Source organism: Aureobasidium subglaciale (assembly GCF_000721755.1).
Source record: "Aureobasidium subglaciale EXF-2481 unplaced genomic scaffold scaffold_22, whole genome shotgun sequence".
Taxonomy (NCBI): domain Eukaryota; kingdom Fungi; phylum Ascomycota; class Dothideomycetes; order Dothideales; family Saccotheciaceae; genus Aureobasidium; species Aureobasidium subglaciale.
The window spans coordinates 112,350-128,907 of NW_013566973.1; the positions used below are offsets into that span (position 1 = coordinate 112,350).

General features: G+C 51.0%; 7 protein-coding genes across 7 annotated transcripts; 6 read left to right on the forward strand and 1 right to left on the reverse strand.

Annotated features, from left to right (window-relative positions):
* Positions 1-752: 752 nt before the first annotated feature.
* AUEXF2481DRAFT_7714 (uncharacterized protein) lies at positions 753-2,782 on the forward strand (the record flags this gene model as incomplete). Its single annotated transcript, XM_013485302.1, has 6 exons — positions 753-889; positions 951-1,258; positions 1,310-1,890; positions 1,945-2,433; positions 2,487-2,698; positions 2,752-2,782. 6 exons carry the CDS (start codon positions 753-755, stop codon positions 2,780-2,782), a joined length of 1,758 nt encoding a protein of 585 aa, XP_013340756.1.
* A 1,091-nt stretch (positions 2,783-3,873) lies between these two features.
* On the forward strand, positions 3,874-6,624 carry AUEXF2481DRAFT_47944 (uncharacterized protein; the record flags this gene model as incomplete). Its single annotated transcript, XM_013485393.1, has 4 exons — positions 3,874-3,995; positions 4,050-6,366; positions 6,424-6,441; positions 6,463-6,624. 4 exons carry the CDS (start codon positions 3,874-3,876, stop codon positions 6,622-6,624), a joined length of 2,619 nt encoding a protein of 872 aa, XP_013340847.1.
* Positions 6,625-6,882: 258 nt separating this feature from the next.
* On the reverse strand, positions 6,883-7,468 carry AUEXF2481DRAFT_7716 (uncharacterized protein; the record flags this gene model as incomplete). Its single annotated transcript, XM_013485303.1, has 2 exons — positions 6,883-7,276; positions 7,332-7,468. 2 exons carry the CDS (start codon positions 7,466-7,468, stop codon positions 6,883-6,885), a joined length of 531 nt encoding a protein of 176 aa, XP_013340757.1.
* Positions 7,469-7,801: 333 nt separating this feature from the next.
* Positions 7,802-8,823, forward strand: AUEXF2481DRAFT_68735 (uncharacterized protein; the record flags this gene model as incomplete). Its single annotated transcript, XM_013485409.1, has 2 exons — positions 7,802-7,874; positions 7,937-8,823. The coding sequence occupies 2 exons, from the start codon at positions 7,802-7,804 to the stop codon at positions 8,821-8,823; spliced, it is 960 nt and encodes a 319-aa protein (XP_013340863.1).
* A 1,211-nt stretch (positions 8,824-10,034) lies between these two features.
* Positions 10,035-10,346, forward strand: AUEXF2481DRAFT_7718 (uncharacterized protein; the record flags this gene model as incomplete). Its single annotated transcript, XM_013485304.1, has 2 exons — positions 10,035-10,060; positions 10,121-10,346. The coding sequence occupies 2 exons, from the start codon at positions 10,035-10,037 to the stop codon at positions 10,344-10,346; spliced, it is 252 nt and encodes an 83-aa protein (XP_013340758.1).
* A 356-nt stretch (positions 10,347-10,702) lies between these two features.
* On the forward strand, positions 10,703-11,410 carry AUEXF2481DRAFT_68664 (uncharacterized protein; the record flags this gene model as incomplete). The annotated part of the gene is made up of 1 exon (XM_013485402.1): positions 10,703-11,410. The coding sequence occupies one exon, from the start codon at positions 10,703-10,705 to the stop codon at positions 11,408-11,410; it is 708 nt and encodes a 235-aa protein (XP_013340856.1).
* Positions 11,411-14,682: 3,272 nt separating this feature from the next.
* Positions 14,683-15,243, forward strand: AUEXF2481DRAFT_32232 (uncharacterized protein; the record flags this gene model as incomplete). Its single annotated transcript, XM_013485333.1, has 1 exon — positions 14,683-15,243. One exon carries the CDS (start codon positions 14,683-14,685, stop codon positions 15,241-15,243), a length of 561 nt encoding a protein of 186 aa, XP_013340787.1.
* Positions 15,244-16,558: the final 1,315 nt, after the last annotated feature.

Below are 16,558 nucleotides of genomic sequence, written 5' to 3' on the forward strand. Positions count from 1 at the left end.
TGCAGGTTGAGATTATTCCCGATTTGTATAAGAGTGGAACGGACTGCGGGCACGCGGGTGGCTGATCTTGGTGACCCACACCGGCCAGCTCTCAAATTGAGTTTCTGGCGCAACCGTGCCGAGTGGACGAAGAACAGAGTTGTGGGAACGGGGGCTTTATGAGGTTCCATTCGGAGAGAGCCATCGTGTGCGGTTGTGCTTCGCAGGCGTTTTCTCGCATCTCCATACGTGTCTCCCCTTTCGGCCTCACCTCCCATCATCATCATCGTCAAACCAGCATACCTTTCCGCCGCGCCATCATCTCGAGTCCTTTCGGCGCGAACCGATCTTCGGAGTGTTAGTACGGTTTAGGGCCTTGCCAAACATTGTGCCTGTTCGCGACGCCGAGCAAAGTCGCGACGCGCCTCGAAGCACTCGGCCAGTGCCAGAGCCATCCATCCCCAATTCCACCCATCTTCAGCCGCTATCTTCAACACCTAGATCGCCATGTACAACGCGCATCGAGGCATAGCCGGAGCACCGGCTCCGCCAAACAGCCGTCTTGTGGAGCTGCTCGAGCAAGTCCGCGCCGAGTTTGAGGCTCAGGGCGGACGTGCAAACGAGTATGAGCATCAGCGTGAGTCGTCCCCGTTTGTCCCGACAAACACCTGCTGGTGCAGCCATGTGTATACATATGCGCCGGCCGCTGTGTTTTCATAAGCACCCTGATATCGCCCCGTCGCGACTTTCCCGCCCACTTCATCGCGGCCAACATGGCGTTTCCCAACCCCGATGTTGTTTTTGCCGACTATTGCTTATACGATCTAGTCGCAAACCAAATCCAGGAGATGGAACTTGTTCGTAGCAAGATCTTCCAGCTCGAGCAGACACACATGCAGATGAAGCAAAAGTATGTTTCCCTCTGTTCCATATCCCTGCCTTGCGACAGGCGCCAACTGAAGTTTTCTCAGGTACGAAGAGGACATCTCCCGTCTGCGCCGCGACCTTGAGGCTCGTGGAGGTCCAAGCCAGTCTTCGCACTCCGGTCCCTCGCAGCCGCCCCCACCTTCAATCGGCCACGGCCCTGCCAACCTGTTCCAGGGAATCATGGCTGGTGCTACCGCTCAGGGCGGCCCCGGTCTTGCCCCTCCTCCCCAAGATGGCCCTCCTCAGGGTGTACCTGCCCATATTCAGGGCCCTCCAGGTCTCAATCCTCCTCCTGGTCCTCCTCAACACGCTCCCTTCGGTGGCTACGGCCAGCCTCCCGCTGGTGTCAATGGTAAGATTTGGATAACACTCGAATGTCAGTCCGACTAACACGGCGTTGCAGGATACGGCCCCGCACCACCTCAGCCTACAGCCTCCCCTGGCCCTGGCAAGCCCCGAACTAACGCTCGCGGTCCCGGCATTCCCGGCACCCCTCAGCAGAACAACGCAAACCCTTACCCCGGTAGTCCCGCTATGGCGCGTCCCACCCCTCCTCCTGCTCTCGCCCAACAACAGCAAGCTCTTTCTCTGCCTCAGCACAACCAGTATGCTCAAGAGCTCGGTGGCAGTGGCAACCAGTTGGTCGACTTGGCTGTCGAGACTCTCCCCGGCAACCTTAAGCGCGAGGGCGAGGACTGGTACGCTGTCTTCAACCCTCGTGTTCGCCGCACTCTGGATGTTGAGCTTGTCCACAACTTGGCCCACCAGAGCGTGGTTTGCTGTGTTCGTTTCAGCCGCGATGGAAGATTTGTTGCTACCGGTTGCAACCGTTCTGCTCAGATCTTCGATGTTGAGAGCGGTCAGCAGGTCAAGCACTTGCAGGATACCAGCTTGCCCCAAGATGGTGACCTTTACATCAGAAGTGTCTGCTTCAGCCCCGACGGCCAATACCTGGCCACTGGTGCTGAAGACAAGATCATCCGCGTTCGTAACAACAACAACCAGGACTACATTGACAATCTGCTGACTTGTTTCTAGATTTGGGAGATTGCTGCTGGTCAGATCCGCCATCAGTTTGCTGGACATGAGCAGGACATTTATTCTCTGGATTACTCATCTGATGGACGTTATATTGCATCTGGATCTGGTGATCGTACCGTTCGTGTTTGGGATATCCCCAACAACCAATGCGTCTTGTGCTTGACCATCGAGGACGGTGTCACCACCGTCGCTATCTCGCCGGACAACCGATTCCTCGCCGCCGGCAGTCTGGACAAGAGTGTCAGAGTCTGGGAGCTGGCAAGCGGAAACCTCCTCGAGAGACTCGAAGAGGCTGGTGGCAACCCTGGTCATAAGGATAGCGTCTATTCTGTCGCGTTCTCGCCCACTAGTAGGGAGCTTGTTTCAGGCAGTTTGGATAGGACCATCAGAATGTGGGAGCTCCAGAGCCACTACCCCGGCAACCAAAACATGCCACCAAGAAACCCTCGTGGAGGCAAATGCATCCGCACTTTCGAGGGACACAAGGTCAGTCCGCAATCCTCATTCGATGAGGGATCCCAACTGACATGCATGTGTAGGACTTTGTTCTCAGTGTTGCGCTTTCTCCCGATGGCGAATGGGTCCTGTCTGGATCAAAAGACAGAGGTGTTCAGTTCTGGAACCCCCAGACTGGTGATGCTCAACTTATGCTTCAAGGACACAAGAACTCGGTCATTTCAGTGGCACCCAGTCCTGTTCAAGGTGGTCTGTTCGCCACCGGAAGTGGAGACATGCGTGCGAGAATCTGGAGGTTTGTTTTACCCAATCACCTTGATCTGCTTCGTTTGACTGACCATGCTTTAGATTCTCAAGATACGACCCCGCTCGTGGCTGAACGGATTGGACCATATGACATACCCAACATTATATCCCTTGGATATCTACGTACATTGTTTTCATTTGCACTTTCAATTGCTCGTTTTTTGGTTGTCTCCTCGCCCAGCATATTTGTCTGGCTTCTCCATGCCAGCCAACGTCATGAAGAATCCTGCACGGATACGAAAAAAGCCCAAGAACAACAAAGAAGAGATGGCAGAAGTCTGACAAAGACAGAAAGACAGGAAGAGGTGTTATGGGCGATATATGTGCCTCTCATGCATCAACGGTTCATGAATTCCAACACTTCCGAGGTTGCGAGCGGCGTGTCTCATGTTTGAGAATGCGCAGCTCCATGTGCAGAGAGGAGATTGGCTTTGTACCTCATTTGTAGCTTTCCCGGATCTTTGTATCTGATCAATCTAGTTTATACCCCTTTATCTTGAGATTCTTCAAGCAGCGTCGTGATGTTAGTTGACCACGAAAGCTAGCACCATGGAGTGCGACAAAGACAAATTGAAAAGATGGTCGGTACCTAGGTAGCACCACCACAGATGTGTACGAGTATACGACTTGGGCCCGATAACACCGAAGCTATCAACGGAGAATGGAGTTAAGGGTAGTTATGTGCCTACAAGATGGATGAGGGCATTGAGTCGTGGAACACTCAGCGATTGTCAACATTGAGATCCAGCAGAGGTTTAATCGAAAGGCACCATGTCAAAACGAAAACGAACCGAGGACGGAAGGACTAAAGTGTGTGAAGAGGGAAGTGGCTCCAAACGCCAAGATTCGAGGATGACCGAAACGTGGGAGGAAGTCACAATCGACTTGCGGGATGCTGCTCTCGCTCGGGACCTTCTTACTTTGTCCACTTCGACAGACAACAGAATCTTGGACTCGAGAGTCCCTTCCCATCGCGAAATCGAAGGCGACTCGAGATCAACATTCTCAACTGCGACTTCATCAACATTGCGACCAGACAACTCGAGGCACACTGGTCCTGGGCTTTTTACTCTTAACTCCGACGCGCTTCCAGACCGGTACAAGATAAATAATTACTCTCTCGCGCAATCAGTACGATCTTCGCATACCTCTCCGTCGACCGCTATGACGCCCACACCGCCGACAACCAACTCGTCGACTGGCGCGTCGCCCGACAATGGCCAGTTTCGCGTGGTGCGCAAGAGGAACAGAATCCCTCTCTCATGCGCACCGTGTAGGCATAGAAAGTGAGTTGACATAGCGCACAAGATTCTGTTACAGATATCTGACTGCTGCTAAAGGCTGAAATGTAATCGCGGACACCCTTGCGACAATTGTACCAAGCGTGGTGACACGACCTCGTGTGTCTATGCCTCTCCTACCACGCGTAAGAAGCCTGGCATCCACCATGTACCTACCGGCACACCAGACGACATGCAGAATCGCATCGACCGACTCGAGAGTCTCGTACTTTCGCTCATGACCAATGGCTCTCAAGCTGCTGGGCCCTCCGCCGCACACGCTGCTATCACCTCGAGCAGAAGCAACAGCCTCGGCACCTCCATGAGCATGCCCTTAGACCCACACAGGGACAGCATTAGAGAAGAGGGAGAAGACAGCGACATCAATGATGTTGCTCAGGATATCGGCATCATGAAGATCGATGGTGCCAAAGCCTTCTTCGTGCCAGACGCGCATTGGTACGCCATATTGTCGGACATTGCTGAAGTCAAGAACTACTTCGCTAGTCACAAAGAGCAGTACCAAGAACAATTCAGAAAGGTCCAGGCCTCGAAGTCCGACGACGTCTCGGGCTCCTTTCTGTTCAAGGGCCCTAGACTGAACAACAAGACCGAAGTCCTGGTCACGATGCCAGACAAGATCGCTGTTGATGACTTGGTTAAACGTTACTTCCAGTCATACGATCCAGCTGTTCATATTATTCACGGCCCCACTTTCCAAGGCCAGTACGACAGGCATTGGCAGAACCCCAACGAGACGCCCGTCACCTTTCTCGCCTTGCTCTACGGCATGATGACCCTCGCATTACAGTCATACACCAGAGCAGGCGATGAGCCTCCAGAATATCAAGGCAGATCGCACGACATGTCCGTCTCATTCAAGCGCCTCACAGCACAGTGTATTGTCCTTGCGGATGTCACCCAGCCATTGCCACAGCTCGTTGAGGCGCTCATATTGCATATCCAAGCAGAGCATAGCAGTAGCAACGACGCAGAAACAGGCATTCTTTTGCTGGTGAATCTGTGTACTCGATTGGCTATGCGCATGGGTTACCACAGGGATTCTGGCCCGTACCCTAATGTTTCGCCATTTACTGCCGAAATGAGAAGACGTGTATGGGCCTTCGTTCGACAGGCAGACTTGCTCTTCTCATGCCAGTTCGGTCTTCCTCCCGTGGTCCGTTCCGACTGCACTGACTCCGACCTTCCTAACAACATATTTGACGACGAGTTCACCGAAGATATGAAGACCCTGCCTCCTTCGCGACCAGAATCAGAAGTTACTCCAGCCTCATACATGATCGCCAAGGCTCGATTGATTTCATGTTTTGGTCAGATTGTTGATCGCATACAATCAGTGACAGCGCCGCCATCATACGAAGAGATTATGAAGCTGGACGCTCAGCTTCGTGAAGCCCGGACTCAGATCCCTCCTCATCTTCAGATGAAGCCTCCTTCGGAGTTGGCTATGGCTGCGCCTAATCTGATTATGCAAACGTATGCTCTGGAGCTGATCTATCTGAAGTCGCAATGTATGTTGCATCGCAAATTCATTGCAAGAGGACGCGACTCGCCACGTTATGCGTACTCTAGACGAACCTGCATTGACGCATCTATGGAGATGCTCACCCACCAAGCCACTCTGTACATAGAGTCACGAGATGGCGGCAGATTGCGATCAGTCAAGTGGTCCATCTCTTCGCTCACGACACACGACTTTTTGCTTGCTGCCATGATCGTCTGCCTCGACCTCTACCACACTACTGAATCGGACAGAAACACGATTAAAACTTCGTCGTCCAATCCCTCATCGCCAATGGGCGACGTATGGACGCAAGATCGCAGAGACCAAATGATCACATCACTCCAGCACTGCGCGTCGATCTGGGAGAGTCTGCGAGATAAGAGTATGGAAGCCTACAAGGCCTCAACACAGCTGCGCGTTATGCTGGGCAAGATTAGAGCTCAAGAGCAACAACAAACAGTGATGACTGGTGGCAGAGAGCAGCAATTGCGTAGCGCTAGCCAATATGGCATGCGTGGTCAGTCCTTTGGCAGCTTCACCAATGGTCAAGTGTCTGATACTGTTGATGACGAAGTCCCACCCGAGCACTCTGCTGCTATGACCTTGGGCCTGTTGTCATCCGGCGGCGTTAGTCCCAATGCTGGATTCGCTTCTAACAATCCTGCCTCACTTGGCATGGATGCGCGCGGATACCCAGCCAGTATGGCTGGCCTGCTCAATGAGCCTATGTCTGAGCGTACAGGGTTGACATCACAATACAGTGGTGTGGACGTCAACGGAGCGCAGGCTGTTCAAGGTGCCGTGTCTCCTTTCACACAAATGTTCGGCGCTGGTGCACCAGATGTAGATTGGGTAAGTTCTAGACTGCGAAATACTTCTCGACAAACTGTTTTGGCTAACGCATCACAGGGCGCATGGGACTCATACGTCCAAGGAGATCCGATGCAGATGTGGTCAACGAACCTCGAAGTCAACCCGTTGGACGGACAACAGGCACAACAGCAACAGGCGGCTCAACACCAGGCACAACAGCAATTAGCTCAACAAGCGCAGCAAGCAAGTATGAACAACATGTTCATGGGTCCAGCTGGCGCTGCCAATATGATGTGAGGGTGTAGCAGATCGATGCATGGGGATAACGCGACGAACGAAGGAATGACGAAGGCAATTGCGGAAAAGGATATCATATGAGCATTAGGCGTTCACGCGAAGGCTGGCAGTGTTGATTGCTGGGGATGAGACATGGCTTATCACAGAATGCCTAAAACGATGGGATATATAATTCGTGTAACATTCGTGCAATATTCATGGCCGTCGCTATGATTGCAAGCGAATGGTCGCTATCATCAGATCAAGCAGCATGCAAGTCTACTTGTAATCCGAGTTTGGGTAACCGCCCTTGTCGACAGGATTCGCGGGACCTCCTCTGTTACTCAACACGCCGGCAACATCGACTTCCTCCTTCTTCTGTTCCTCGATCTCCTCTCTGGCCTCTTGTTGCTCCTCCTTCTTGCGATCCAGATCGGAAGCCAAATCTGGCGCTGCTCCAGTAGCACCTGGCTTGCGATCTACGACATCTGCAACCTTTCCTTCGCCAGGAGCAGCCATCTGCTCACCATCGAGTTCCTTGTTTCTGCCTACAGACTCGTGAGTCTCGCCTTTGACCTCTTCACCAGGAGGGGCGCCACGGATACCGCGGGCTACAGAAGTGGGAGTGGCTTCGGATTGATCATGTGCTTGCTCGGAGGGGACGCGTTTCTCGCTGTTGATGTGTAAGTCATGACGAGGGTTGATCAATGGATTGCGACGACACATACATGGAAGCAGAGTCATCTTTATGATATGCCTGAGCCTGTTCTACGGGCTCTTTCGTGGCGGGGTTGCCGGCGACTTTGTATGCTGTATCCAGGTTGGGCTGGGAAGGTCCCGTGGGGTCGAGGCCGGAGGAGGACATGGTATCGATGATGGAAAGTGGTATAGTCGATTTGAGTTTGGTATATGTGGAGTCCTGGCAGCAATTGGGCAGGTACGCTTTGTAGTATAGCAGAGAGTATGACACGGAACGACTACTCTTTTCCCGATAAGAAGAGCAGTTGTTGGAGCTGTTTCTGCCGTCCGGCATCGTCATGCTTTCCCCACAACCCACCTCGACCGACGTCATGGCTCATCATGAGCTCGACTTTGTCTACCGCGCACAAGAGTCCTCTGCCCTGCGCTGTTTTCCACTCTGCCTCTACATCGGATCTGAATTTTACGCAAATCCGACCCCTCAAAACACAGATACAAAATGGCGTCTCGCAAGGAAATCATCAACAAGATCTACAAGATCGTCCCTCCCATGCTCGAGAGCTTCCACAAGGGTAACTTGAGCCTCATCCAAAACTCTATACCAACAACACAATTGACTTTTTCTGTGTAACAGGTCAGCTCGGTCGTGTGGCCGTCATTGGTGGTAGCGAGGATTACACCGGTGCCCCCTACTTCTCTGGTATGGCTTCTGCAAAGCTCGGTGCCGACATGTCACACGTCATCTGTGAGCCTGGCGCCGGCCAGGTCATCAAGACATATTCTCCCAACCTGATGGTTCACCCATACATGCGTCAAAGCAAGAACATGCAAGAGGGCGAGACCATTGACAGTGTCTCGAAGACTGTCACCGACATGCTGTCCCGCCTCCACGTCGTTGTCATTGGCCCTGGTCTTGGGCGTGATGAGGCTATGCAAGAGACTTGTGCTCGTGTCATCCAAGAGGCTCGCAAGCAGGGAATCCCGTTCATCGTCGACGCTGATGGTCTGTTCATCATCCAAAACAGACCTGAGCTGGTCGAGGGCTGCACAGAATGTATCCTCACACCCAACGTTGTCGAATTCGGCCGTCTCGCAAAGTCAAAGGGCATCGACGCCAGCGGCGACCCAACAAAACTGTGTGAAGAGTTGGCAAAGGCATTTGGCGGTCCCACCATCATCCAAAAGGGAGCCAAGGACTACATCTCCAACGGAAAGGTCACACTCGTCAACGACAACGAGGGCGGTCTCAAGCGCTCAGGAGGTCAAGGCGACACCCTCACCGGTTCCCTCGCCACCCTCATGGCGTACAGGAAAGCCTACCACGACAAGATCTGGGACCACGAGGACGACCTTTCAGAGTCCGAGACTCTTGCTCTCGTCGCTTTCGGTGGCAGTGCCATCACCAGAGAGTGCTCGCGTCTCGCATACAAGGAGAAGGGTCGTTCGCTGCAGGCCGGTGACTTGACCGAGCATGTCCACACTGCTTTCCTCAACACTATTGGCGAAAAGACGAAGATCTGAACGTTTATGCCTCGCCTTTGATGACTTTTCTTTTTCACGGCTTGATTGGAAAAATGTACCCTACCCTTTCTTCTTTTTGATTTCATATCGTGATGTGACGATGGAGAACGACTAGCACCATGACGAGCAATGATCATGACCTTTTCTGACGAGCAACGTTCCATCTACGTCAATCTCGAGTTTGTGAATAGTATGTAACTTTTGCGTGAAAATTAGCGAGAACCCCAATGTTTGGTCAAAACAATGTGGACGTGTGAAACTGTACTGGACGTATATGACTAGCTCCCACGTCAACCTAGTAAATACTCTATCCCTAGTGAGGTATTCTCGAAAGTGTATATAGCAGCTGTTCATGTATAGATCATTCCACAATTATGTGCATGATGCATTTGACGAGGTCATCTTTGCAAGAGCAGGGTCGCCCTCTTTTCGAAGAAAGTTGGTCGTTCAGAGTATCGTTGAGGCTCTGCTCGCGAGCTTCCATGAGCCTCAACGTTCAAGTGTAATGGTCAAACCTTGTTGAACGTCGTGTACAATATTTATGCTGCTGTACTGTTCTATCGAAAACCGACATACTACTTTCGCAGTCTTCGATCTGCAGAAGCTCCGAGCTTTTTGAAGCTTGAGTGAGCGACGACTTCGTCCATTGGCCTGATTGGGATAGCGAGACTCCAAAACGCGATGCTCAACGGTGGAAACGATATACCAAATGCGGCACAGTGCAGCCAACTTGTCACCAACGGCAACAAGACCAAGAGGTGAAGCTCTGAAAAGAGTCAAAGCCGAACATGCAGATCGTGGAGAAAGAAGTCCTCAGACACGTTTGATCCACAAAGAGTGGAACCGTGGGTACGGTCCGTCAACTCACCACTGTTCAGCTTAGGACGTTTTTGGGGATTGGACCATCAAGCTCAAGCTCGATCTTATACATGATCAGCAAGAACTTTTGGACTTGGTGTCCTGTAGAGCAGTAAGAGACGCTATGCAGTCATTCTAGCTGAATGACGCTATAACAGCTGTTTGTATGTCTGTACATCGACGATTAGCAGGAGAGAGGATGGCTGCGATAAAAGGTAAGTCATGTCAGCGGCTCTTGCTTGACGATATCCTCAACACAAAAGTCATTTTCCCTCTTCTTCGACCACGGCAACACATCAGCTTCGGCTGCCTCGGTCAAGATTCCCAGAAAGAACAAGAACAAGCCGATAACCATGGCCTCACCACTAACAGACAAGGCGTACGTCCAAGCCCAACACCCATCAAGCTTCAGAACACATACCTAATCGACGTGATATAGCAACGATGTCGCAAAGGAGCCTCTACCCACTGGCTGCAACCCGTTAAACGCCAACCCAGGCGAACTGTTGAGCAAACGCAGTCCAGCAGATACTGAAGCAGGGGAAGAGCCAAAGAAGAAAGAAGAGAGGGATTCAAGTCTGAAGATTAAGATCGAACTCGATCTTGATGTGGAAATTCATCTAACAGCGAGGACCAAAGGTGATATTACTATTGGGTTGTTGTAGATGTGAGAGGTTGTGAAGGGAGCTGACGGAGAGTTGGACATCACTTGAGAGATTTTACACATACAATCTTCCAGCAAACACATACCTTGAAATGATGGAGGATTTGGCTACAACGTAGAACGAATCAGAAGATAAACCAGTCGGGTAGCCACGATCAAATGCTACACGAACACGAAATGAGCTGCTCAAGAGAAATCGATCGCGTAAAAGCAACATGACATCACAGACGATCTTTCTGGCCCCATAGACCCGTATATCCGGGCAGCAAACTCTACACGGATACATATAGAAGAAAGTCCATGAAGCGTTTCCATGACATCTTTACCTCATCACCAGAAAAGTCAACATCCAAACTCATGGTCTTCGGCATCCTCACCGCTGTAGCGGCCTGCTCAGCTATCATTGGTACAACCGAAGCAATAAAACAAGGCCAACGAAACAATACCCGCGAAGAACATCGAGGCCGGAAATCAAATCTTACAATCACCTTGCCCGTCAGAAATGCCTACAGTGCACAATTCGACGGTGCTTTGGTGGTGCTCAAGAATAATAAATTATGCATCGATACCGAGCACAGTAGACTTGGAGCACATAGATTTCACCCTTTCTCTGGCTATTATCTACCAGTGCCTTGGATAGGGATTGCTTGGAAAAAGGCTGGATTTAGACATGGAGAGGGAATGGTCACCACGATCAGCGATGATCCACCGTTTCTGAACTGGGTGTATCTGGACAGGGATACTTATGAGGTCAAGTATGGTATTCGTGTTGAAGCCGAACCTCATCTTGTAGGGCCTTGGGATTGTACACCTATTGACAGACGATTGATCTTCAATGGATGGGAGGGCTTTGTCATCGTACAGGAAGATGAGGAGAGTGATCTTTGGGCACTCTACTTTGATCGCGATGACGATGGATTGAGGGGAGAAGAGAAAATGGGCACGCAAGGGAAAAGGATGCTTCTGGTTGAGGCTTCAAGAAAGGAAATGAGGAAGACGAAGATGACGTCTGATGAAGAACGAGTCTCACGCATCCGAGCGCAGGCAGAGAAGGAGAAGAAGTAAGCACAGGCAGAGCTCGAAAACGTACCAGTCACACCTGCTCAGGAAGAATCACCACCGCAAGTCGCGAGAGATATCCAGGTGTCCAGTACCGAGGTGTCAAAGATCGAAGACCACACCCTCAGTACGTCCGCTGAGAAAGCCCTCTCATCGAAGGGGGAGGAGAACGAGAAGACAACCAACAGCTCAGGCGTTTCGGTATACCAGACTTCAGTCCAGTCGTCCAGCTCGTTCCAAACCGCTAGTTTCGAGACGCATACCACCAAGACGACTCGATGATTATAGGCACGGAAATCCGTGTCCGCCTCAAGCCTGTCGATACACGAGTCCTCTAGGGCTTAGGATCCTCTCTACTCCAGCGGCCTTTCGACTTGTTTGTATCTCGGCCCAAGATGATACGCAACAATGTCCCCGCGTAGCACAAAGCCGACTGAGGGCTGGAAACCTCTCCGCGCGTAAAAGTTGCGATAAGGAAGAAGTTTTAGCGAGAACCGCGAGAAAGCTAGGACGCTATACCACAAATTTCCACCGTGCGCTTCCACCAAGCTTCTTTCGGTACTCTCGGCCGAGTGTATATAGGGCCAAACTTGGCTGTGGCACAAGCTTTTACAGTAGTCTTGTGGTCTTAGACCGCTTTGATATAATGGTCAGATAACCAAGATACATCCATATAATCCAGGGCTTCCAGCCATTTCTGAACATCTAGCCATCTCTCTATATTCCTCGGTCGCTCTCCAACCCACCATCCACAAGATCTCATCGAAACGCTACAAAATCTCACAAGACCCGATCAGACCAACCAAAGAACAGGACCAAACATGAACTCGACATCCACACCTTCAGCATGTCCCAATTTTCTCGAGGGCCCACACAACAACAACAATACCGCCTTCTGCGCCCTAGCCTCTTGTGGTGATAACACAGCCATCATGTCACTCTGCTGTAAAGACGCACCAACCCCTTACTACTACGACTCTGGCTTCTCAGGGGAGCATAACGAGACTTCTGGAAATGCTTCTTGGTGTGCGGTCAACACTGAGGATGCACCTACTTGGGGTGATTGTGTGAGTCAATACGGAGCACAGAGTGGTGGTATGTGTGGGTCGGCGATCAAGACTGTTGAGGGTGCTGGGTCGAGGGTTGGAGGAGATGGAGTTGGTCTGGTGGGTTTGATGGGGTTGTTTGTGTTGGTGTGGAGTATGTTCTGAGAGGGTTGTAAAAGTCGAAAATTGCAAGAGGTGGATTGGGTGACGAATAGCTAGCGCGATTGGCTTGATGTTATACGGAATATGTTGGCCATATATGAGTCAGCAAAGCGGCTGCCACTTCTCCGAATTGTAAGAGATTAAAGTCCTACAACGCCACAGTTTCCGCGATCAAATATCGTTCTGCGAGCATGTGAAGGACTATTGGTGGTTTTTGTGTTGGTTGAATATAGCACAGTCTTCGGACTACCACTGAGAGCATTGGATGTCAAGACGTGGAAAAACCAGTAATCCAGAGCTTGAAAGAATCAGGCTATGTCGAAAGTTCTGGGGTCGCAGTCGTAGGAGTATATGTTGCATCACGATGTTGCTGTATGAAATGCCGCGGCGCAGGCGAGTCATTCTCTCGGTTTTCCGGCAAACCATGCTGATAGTTTGCCATGGATCCATATTGACCACTCATACCCCATAACGTAGTGGTACAAAAGTCGTGTTTGCGTCCGTATGATCATTACGTGTCTCGCAGGCTGTTTGTTGTGAGCCTCGTACAACGTCTAATGCGCTGCAATTCTTGAAATTGTATGCATCCAAGTGTGGAGACCTACCAACCACAGTACAAGCAGGATGTAAAGACATGCTTGATGAAGTAGGTATATGTGCGTGCGATTATGCTCTTAGCAACTTCCAAACTCAGAGTCTACCACTCGAAAGTTCAATATGCCTTCCAGGACCAGATTACGCGAAACTCTCGACTCCAGCGCATTCATCAATGGTAATGATACTGTGACTACTTCTAACCATTCTGCCAGGAGACTAACCTTCGAGAGGCCTCCGAAGGCTCAGTATAGAAATTGCCAGGTCTCATGTCTTTGCACCATACCGTCCTCTGGAGCTCATCGCCGTTGGTGGGTTTGTTTCAGTGATGCATCTCGGGAACAGAAATGTGACCGAAGACCTCGACTTTTTCCTGAACAAGAGAGCGTTCGGCAGACAGTATCCAGCTGTCAAACAAGAACTGGATCGCCTTATCGCCAGAGTCGCTAGGGAGTTGAGACACACAGGTCATTGGGCAAACGATGATGTTGCCCCCCCTAGTGGACCTCCTTCATGACCCCGAGACCATCTTCAACGATTTCAAGAGACAGGATATTATACTCTACTCAGACGGTAGCTTGAAGATTTGGGCAGCCAAGTGGATATGGGTCCTCTCTCGCAAGCTGAAAAGACTCCAGATACCTAATCGGGATCAGAAGCCCCAGGTCTGGCTGGACTGCATATCGATCACTACCCTCTTGTATGACAGAAACAGAGGCCAGCTCAGTCCAGCAATACTAAGGCGTTACGACGATCCCAGGGCCGAGACAGCAGTACGTCCTCAAACAATCGCGAAATTGAGTATGCGGGTGCATAGAGTCACTGAACGTTATCCCTTCCCGAAGCCCATTTGGGTGTACAATCGAGCCGGAGGCCTCTGGCACCAGTGGGTTACAGGGGAGAGAATCCAACGCAGTATCTGGCCTCTACAGGTTGGAGTGATAAGAGTCTATAACGCCGACGAACGCAGGTGGAGATTCTACGACTTCAGAAGACGAAATTGGCTGTGATCAGAGCTGATGCAGTTGGCCTATCCCAAGGGGGGCCGAGATCTTGGAGATGGTTAGGTATGGTTGAGCGAGCGAGCGAGGCGCGAACGTGCTCCAAGGGCTGATTTCTGGATGTCAAAATCCATATCAACAACGTCTTATTTGCGTTTGTCTAAGCTCAAGACCAGGTGACTGAAGATGTTGGACTCGCAAGTGGAGTCGAGTCGGCCAGTGCTCGGCTACTCGTTGATAGGTTGCGGAACACGATTTCGCGTGCATAAACAACAAACACGTAGGCCTGCCATGTAAGCAAGTAAGCACATGACAGATAACCTAATATTTGTCCTCAACCGTCACATCTCCTTCTTAACCAGACCATGCCATGGAAATACCTAGATATAATCCTGTTCGATCCTACCTCCTAGCCCATGTTCCGACCAAATATTGGGCGTTACTCTGGTTGTTTAGAGGATCTTCTTGTCATCCAATGACCATCATCCGGAAGTTGATATTCTCTCCAGAGACTCTCACCCTTCCACGACCTCTGCCGGCGCCGCAAGCCTTGCGTGAGGACGAAAATATTGTTTGGACGCGATATGATGGTCTCGACGCACTTCGACATATCCAAGCCTTCAGGTCGCACGACAAACCAATCAACTCGGTGTATCGCATGTGCGAATTCATTTGCGTAGACGCACCAAATCAACTTATGATCGAGACGGAATACTTTTTGTATCGGACAACGTGGCGGCTAGAGGAGATCCCCAACCCAGACGATGACCACCCGGAGCGACGAGCTTTATTGGCCGCCACGATCGAAAGTCTCGTTGATGCTTTCAACGAGAAGCACAGCTTTGGTATCACACGCGAAGGCGCTGTTGTCGCACAGCAAGTGTGTCCGAGATGGGTTGAAGAAGTGCCCGCAATTGACCGCTTGCTTGACTTGGTGGCTGAGCACGAGGAATGCTTCGACTCGGATCATCAACGGACTGATCCATACACGAGGCGCAACATTAGAGCGCACTCAGGGACCATCTTTAATTTCTGATAGTCCGAATCTGGTCGATCAGCTGTCCGAAAGGTAACGAACGAGCTTTGAGATTATTGAATTCGAAGTTCTGAACCTCGAAAGCGAGTGCCAAGCGTGATTCGGCGATGTTACTAAGCCAGGAAGGTGCGCCATTGCTTCACAAACCGCCAACCCCGCCTTCGCTGTCGCAGCTTCCTCGATGTTGATTCTTCTCCCAGCTATCTCAACATCAGCTCTGCCACGGACTCACTCTCAAAAATCAAGCTAGATGCAAAATCACGTTCAATAGTACAGAGTTCGCTGTCCTAGCATATATCCAATTCACTATCCTGAGTCTTGAAAATTGTCAGGTAGGTGCAGTGCCACGATCTTGCGTGCTGGCACCCGGATCGTTCACACCCACCATGCTCTTTGGCGTGCGCCACCCACTACCACAACGATAATCACAACGAAAAAGGTTACGACCATAGCAAAGACTTCTTGCGATTGAAGAATGTCAGTTCGAACTTCGACTTGGTGGCTCAGGTGCGCATCTTAGGGCTCCTTCGGTGTATACATTCATGAACCAAAGTGGTCAAGATGCAGTCAGTATGTGGCCCCTCGACCTTGCCTCTGCAACACAGCTCTCAACGGACAACGCTCAAGTGTTTCCGAGGGATTCCGCGCTTTTTACTAAACGTGGTCGACATCCGCTTTGCAGCTCTGTTCTGTGCATCCGCTAAGCAGCGACCTCTTCAAATTCCTCTCTTCATTACAGCATCACGGTCGACGGTCCACAGTCATTTTAAGACTGGGCATACAAGCCACGCGATCTAGAGTATCGATGGGCAATGACGTGTATTAACAACTTTTCGACGACGTACGCGCTTGCATCGCGCATCACAAACAAGAAGTCACTTTTCACCCTGGCTTTGGTAGAGACCCATTCCATCCGTACGGCAAGCAAGCCGACAGAGCAGGGATGATCGTCCTGGAACCTCCCGATTGGAAACAGAAAGCCATTGTGCTAGCTTCTTTCACTATGAGTAACAGGCTGCCGTAATGGAACGACAGGCATGCTATGACGGCATGGAGAACTTATGACATCAAACATACTGCATTGGAATTTGGATGTGGTAGACTGAAGGAGTTCCCACCATGCAAAAAGTCGATCTCAAAGCGCAAGGATGAGCTAAGCGATAGACAAGCTAAAGAGGCTTGCATACAAGCCTTTTCGATTGGTGTCTTCGCTGCTGAACGGCTCCGCACTTGAATGCTTGTTTAGCCGTTCATGAAGTGATGGAGTTGCGTGGTCTACCCCGCGATGATCGACAGCCATCGCCTTCAGATTAGG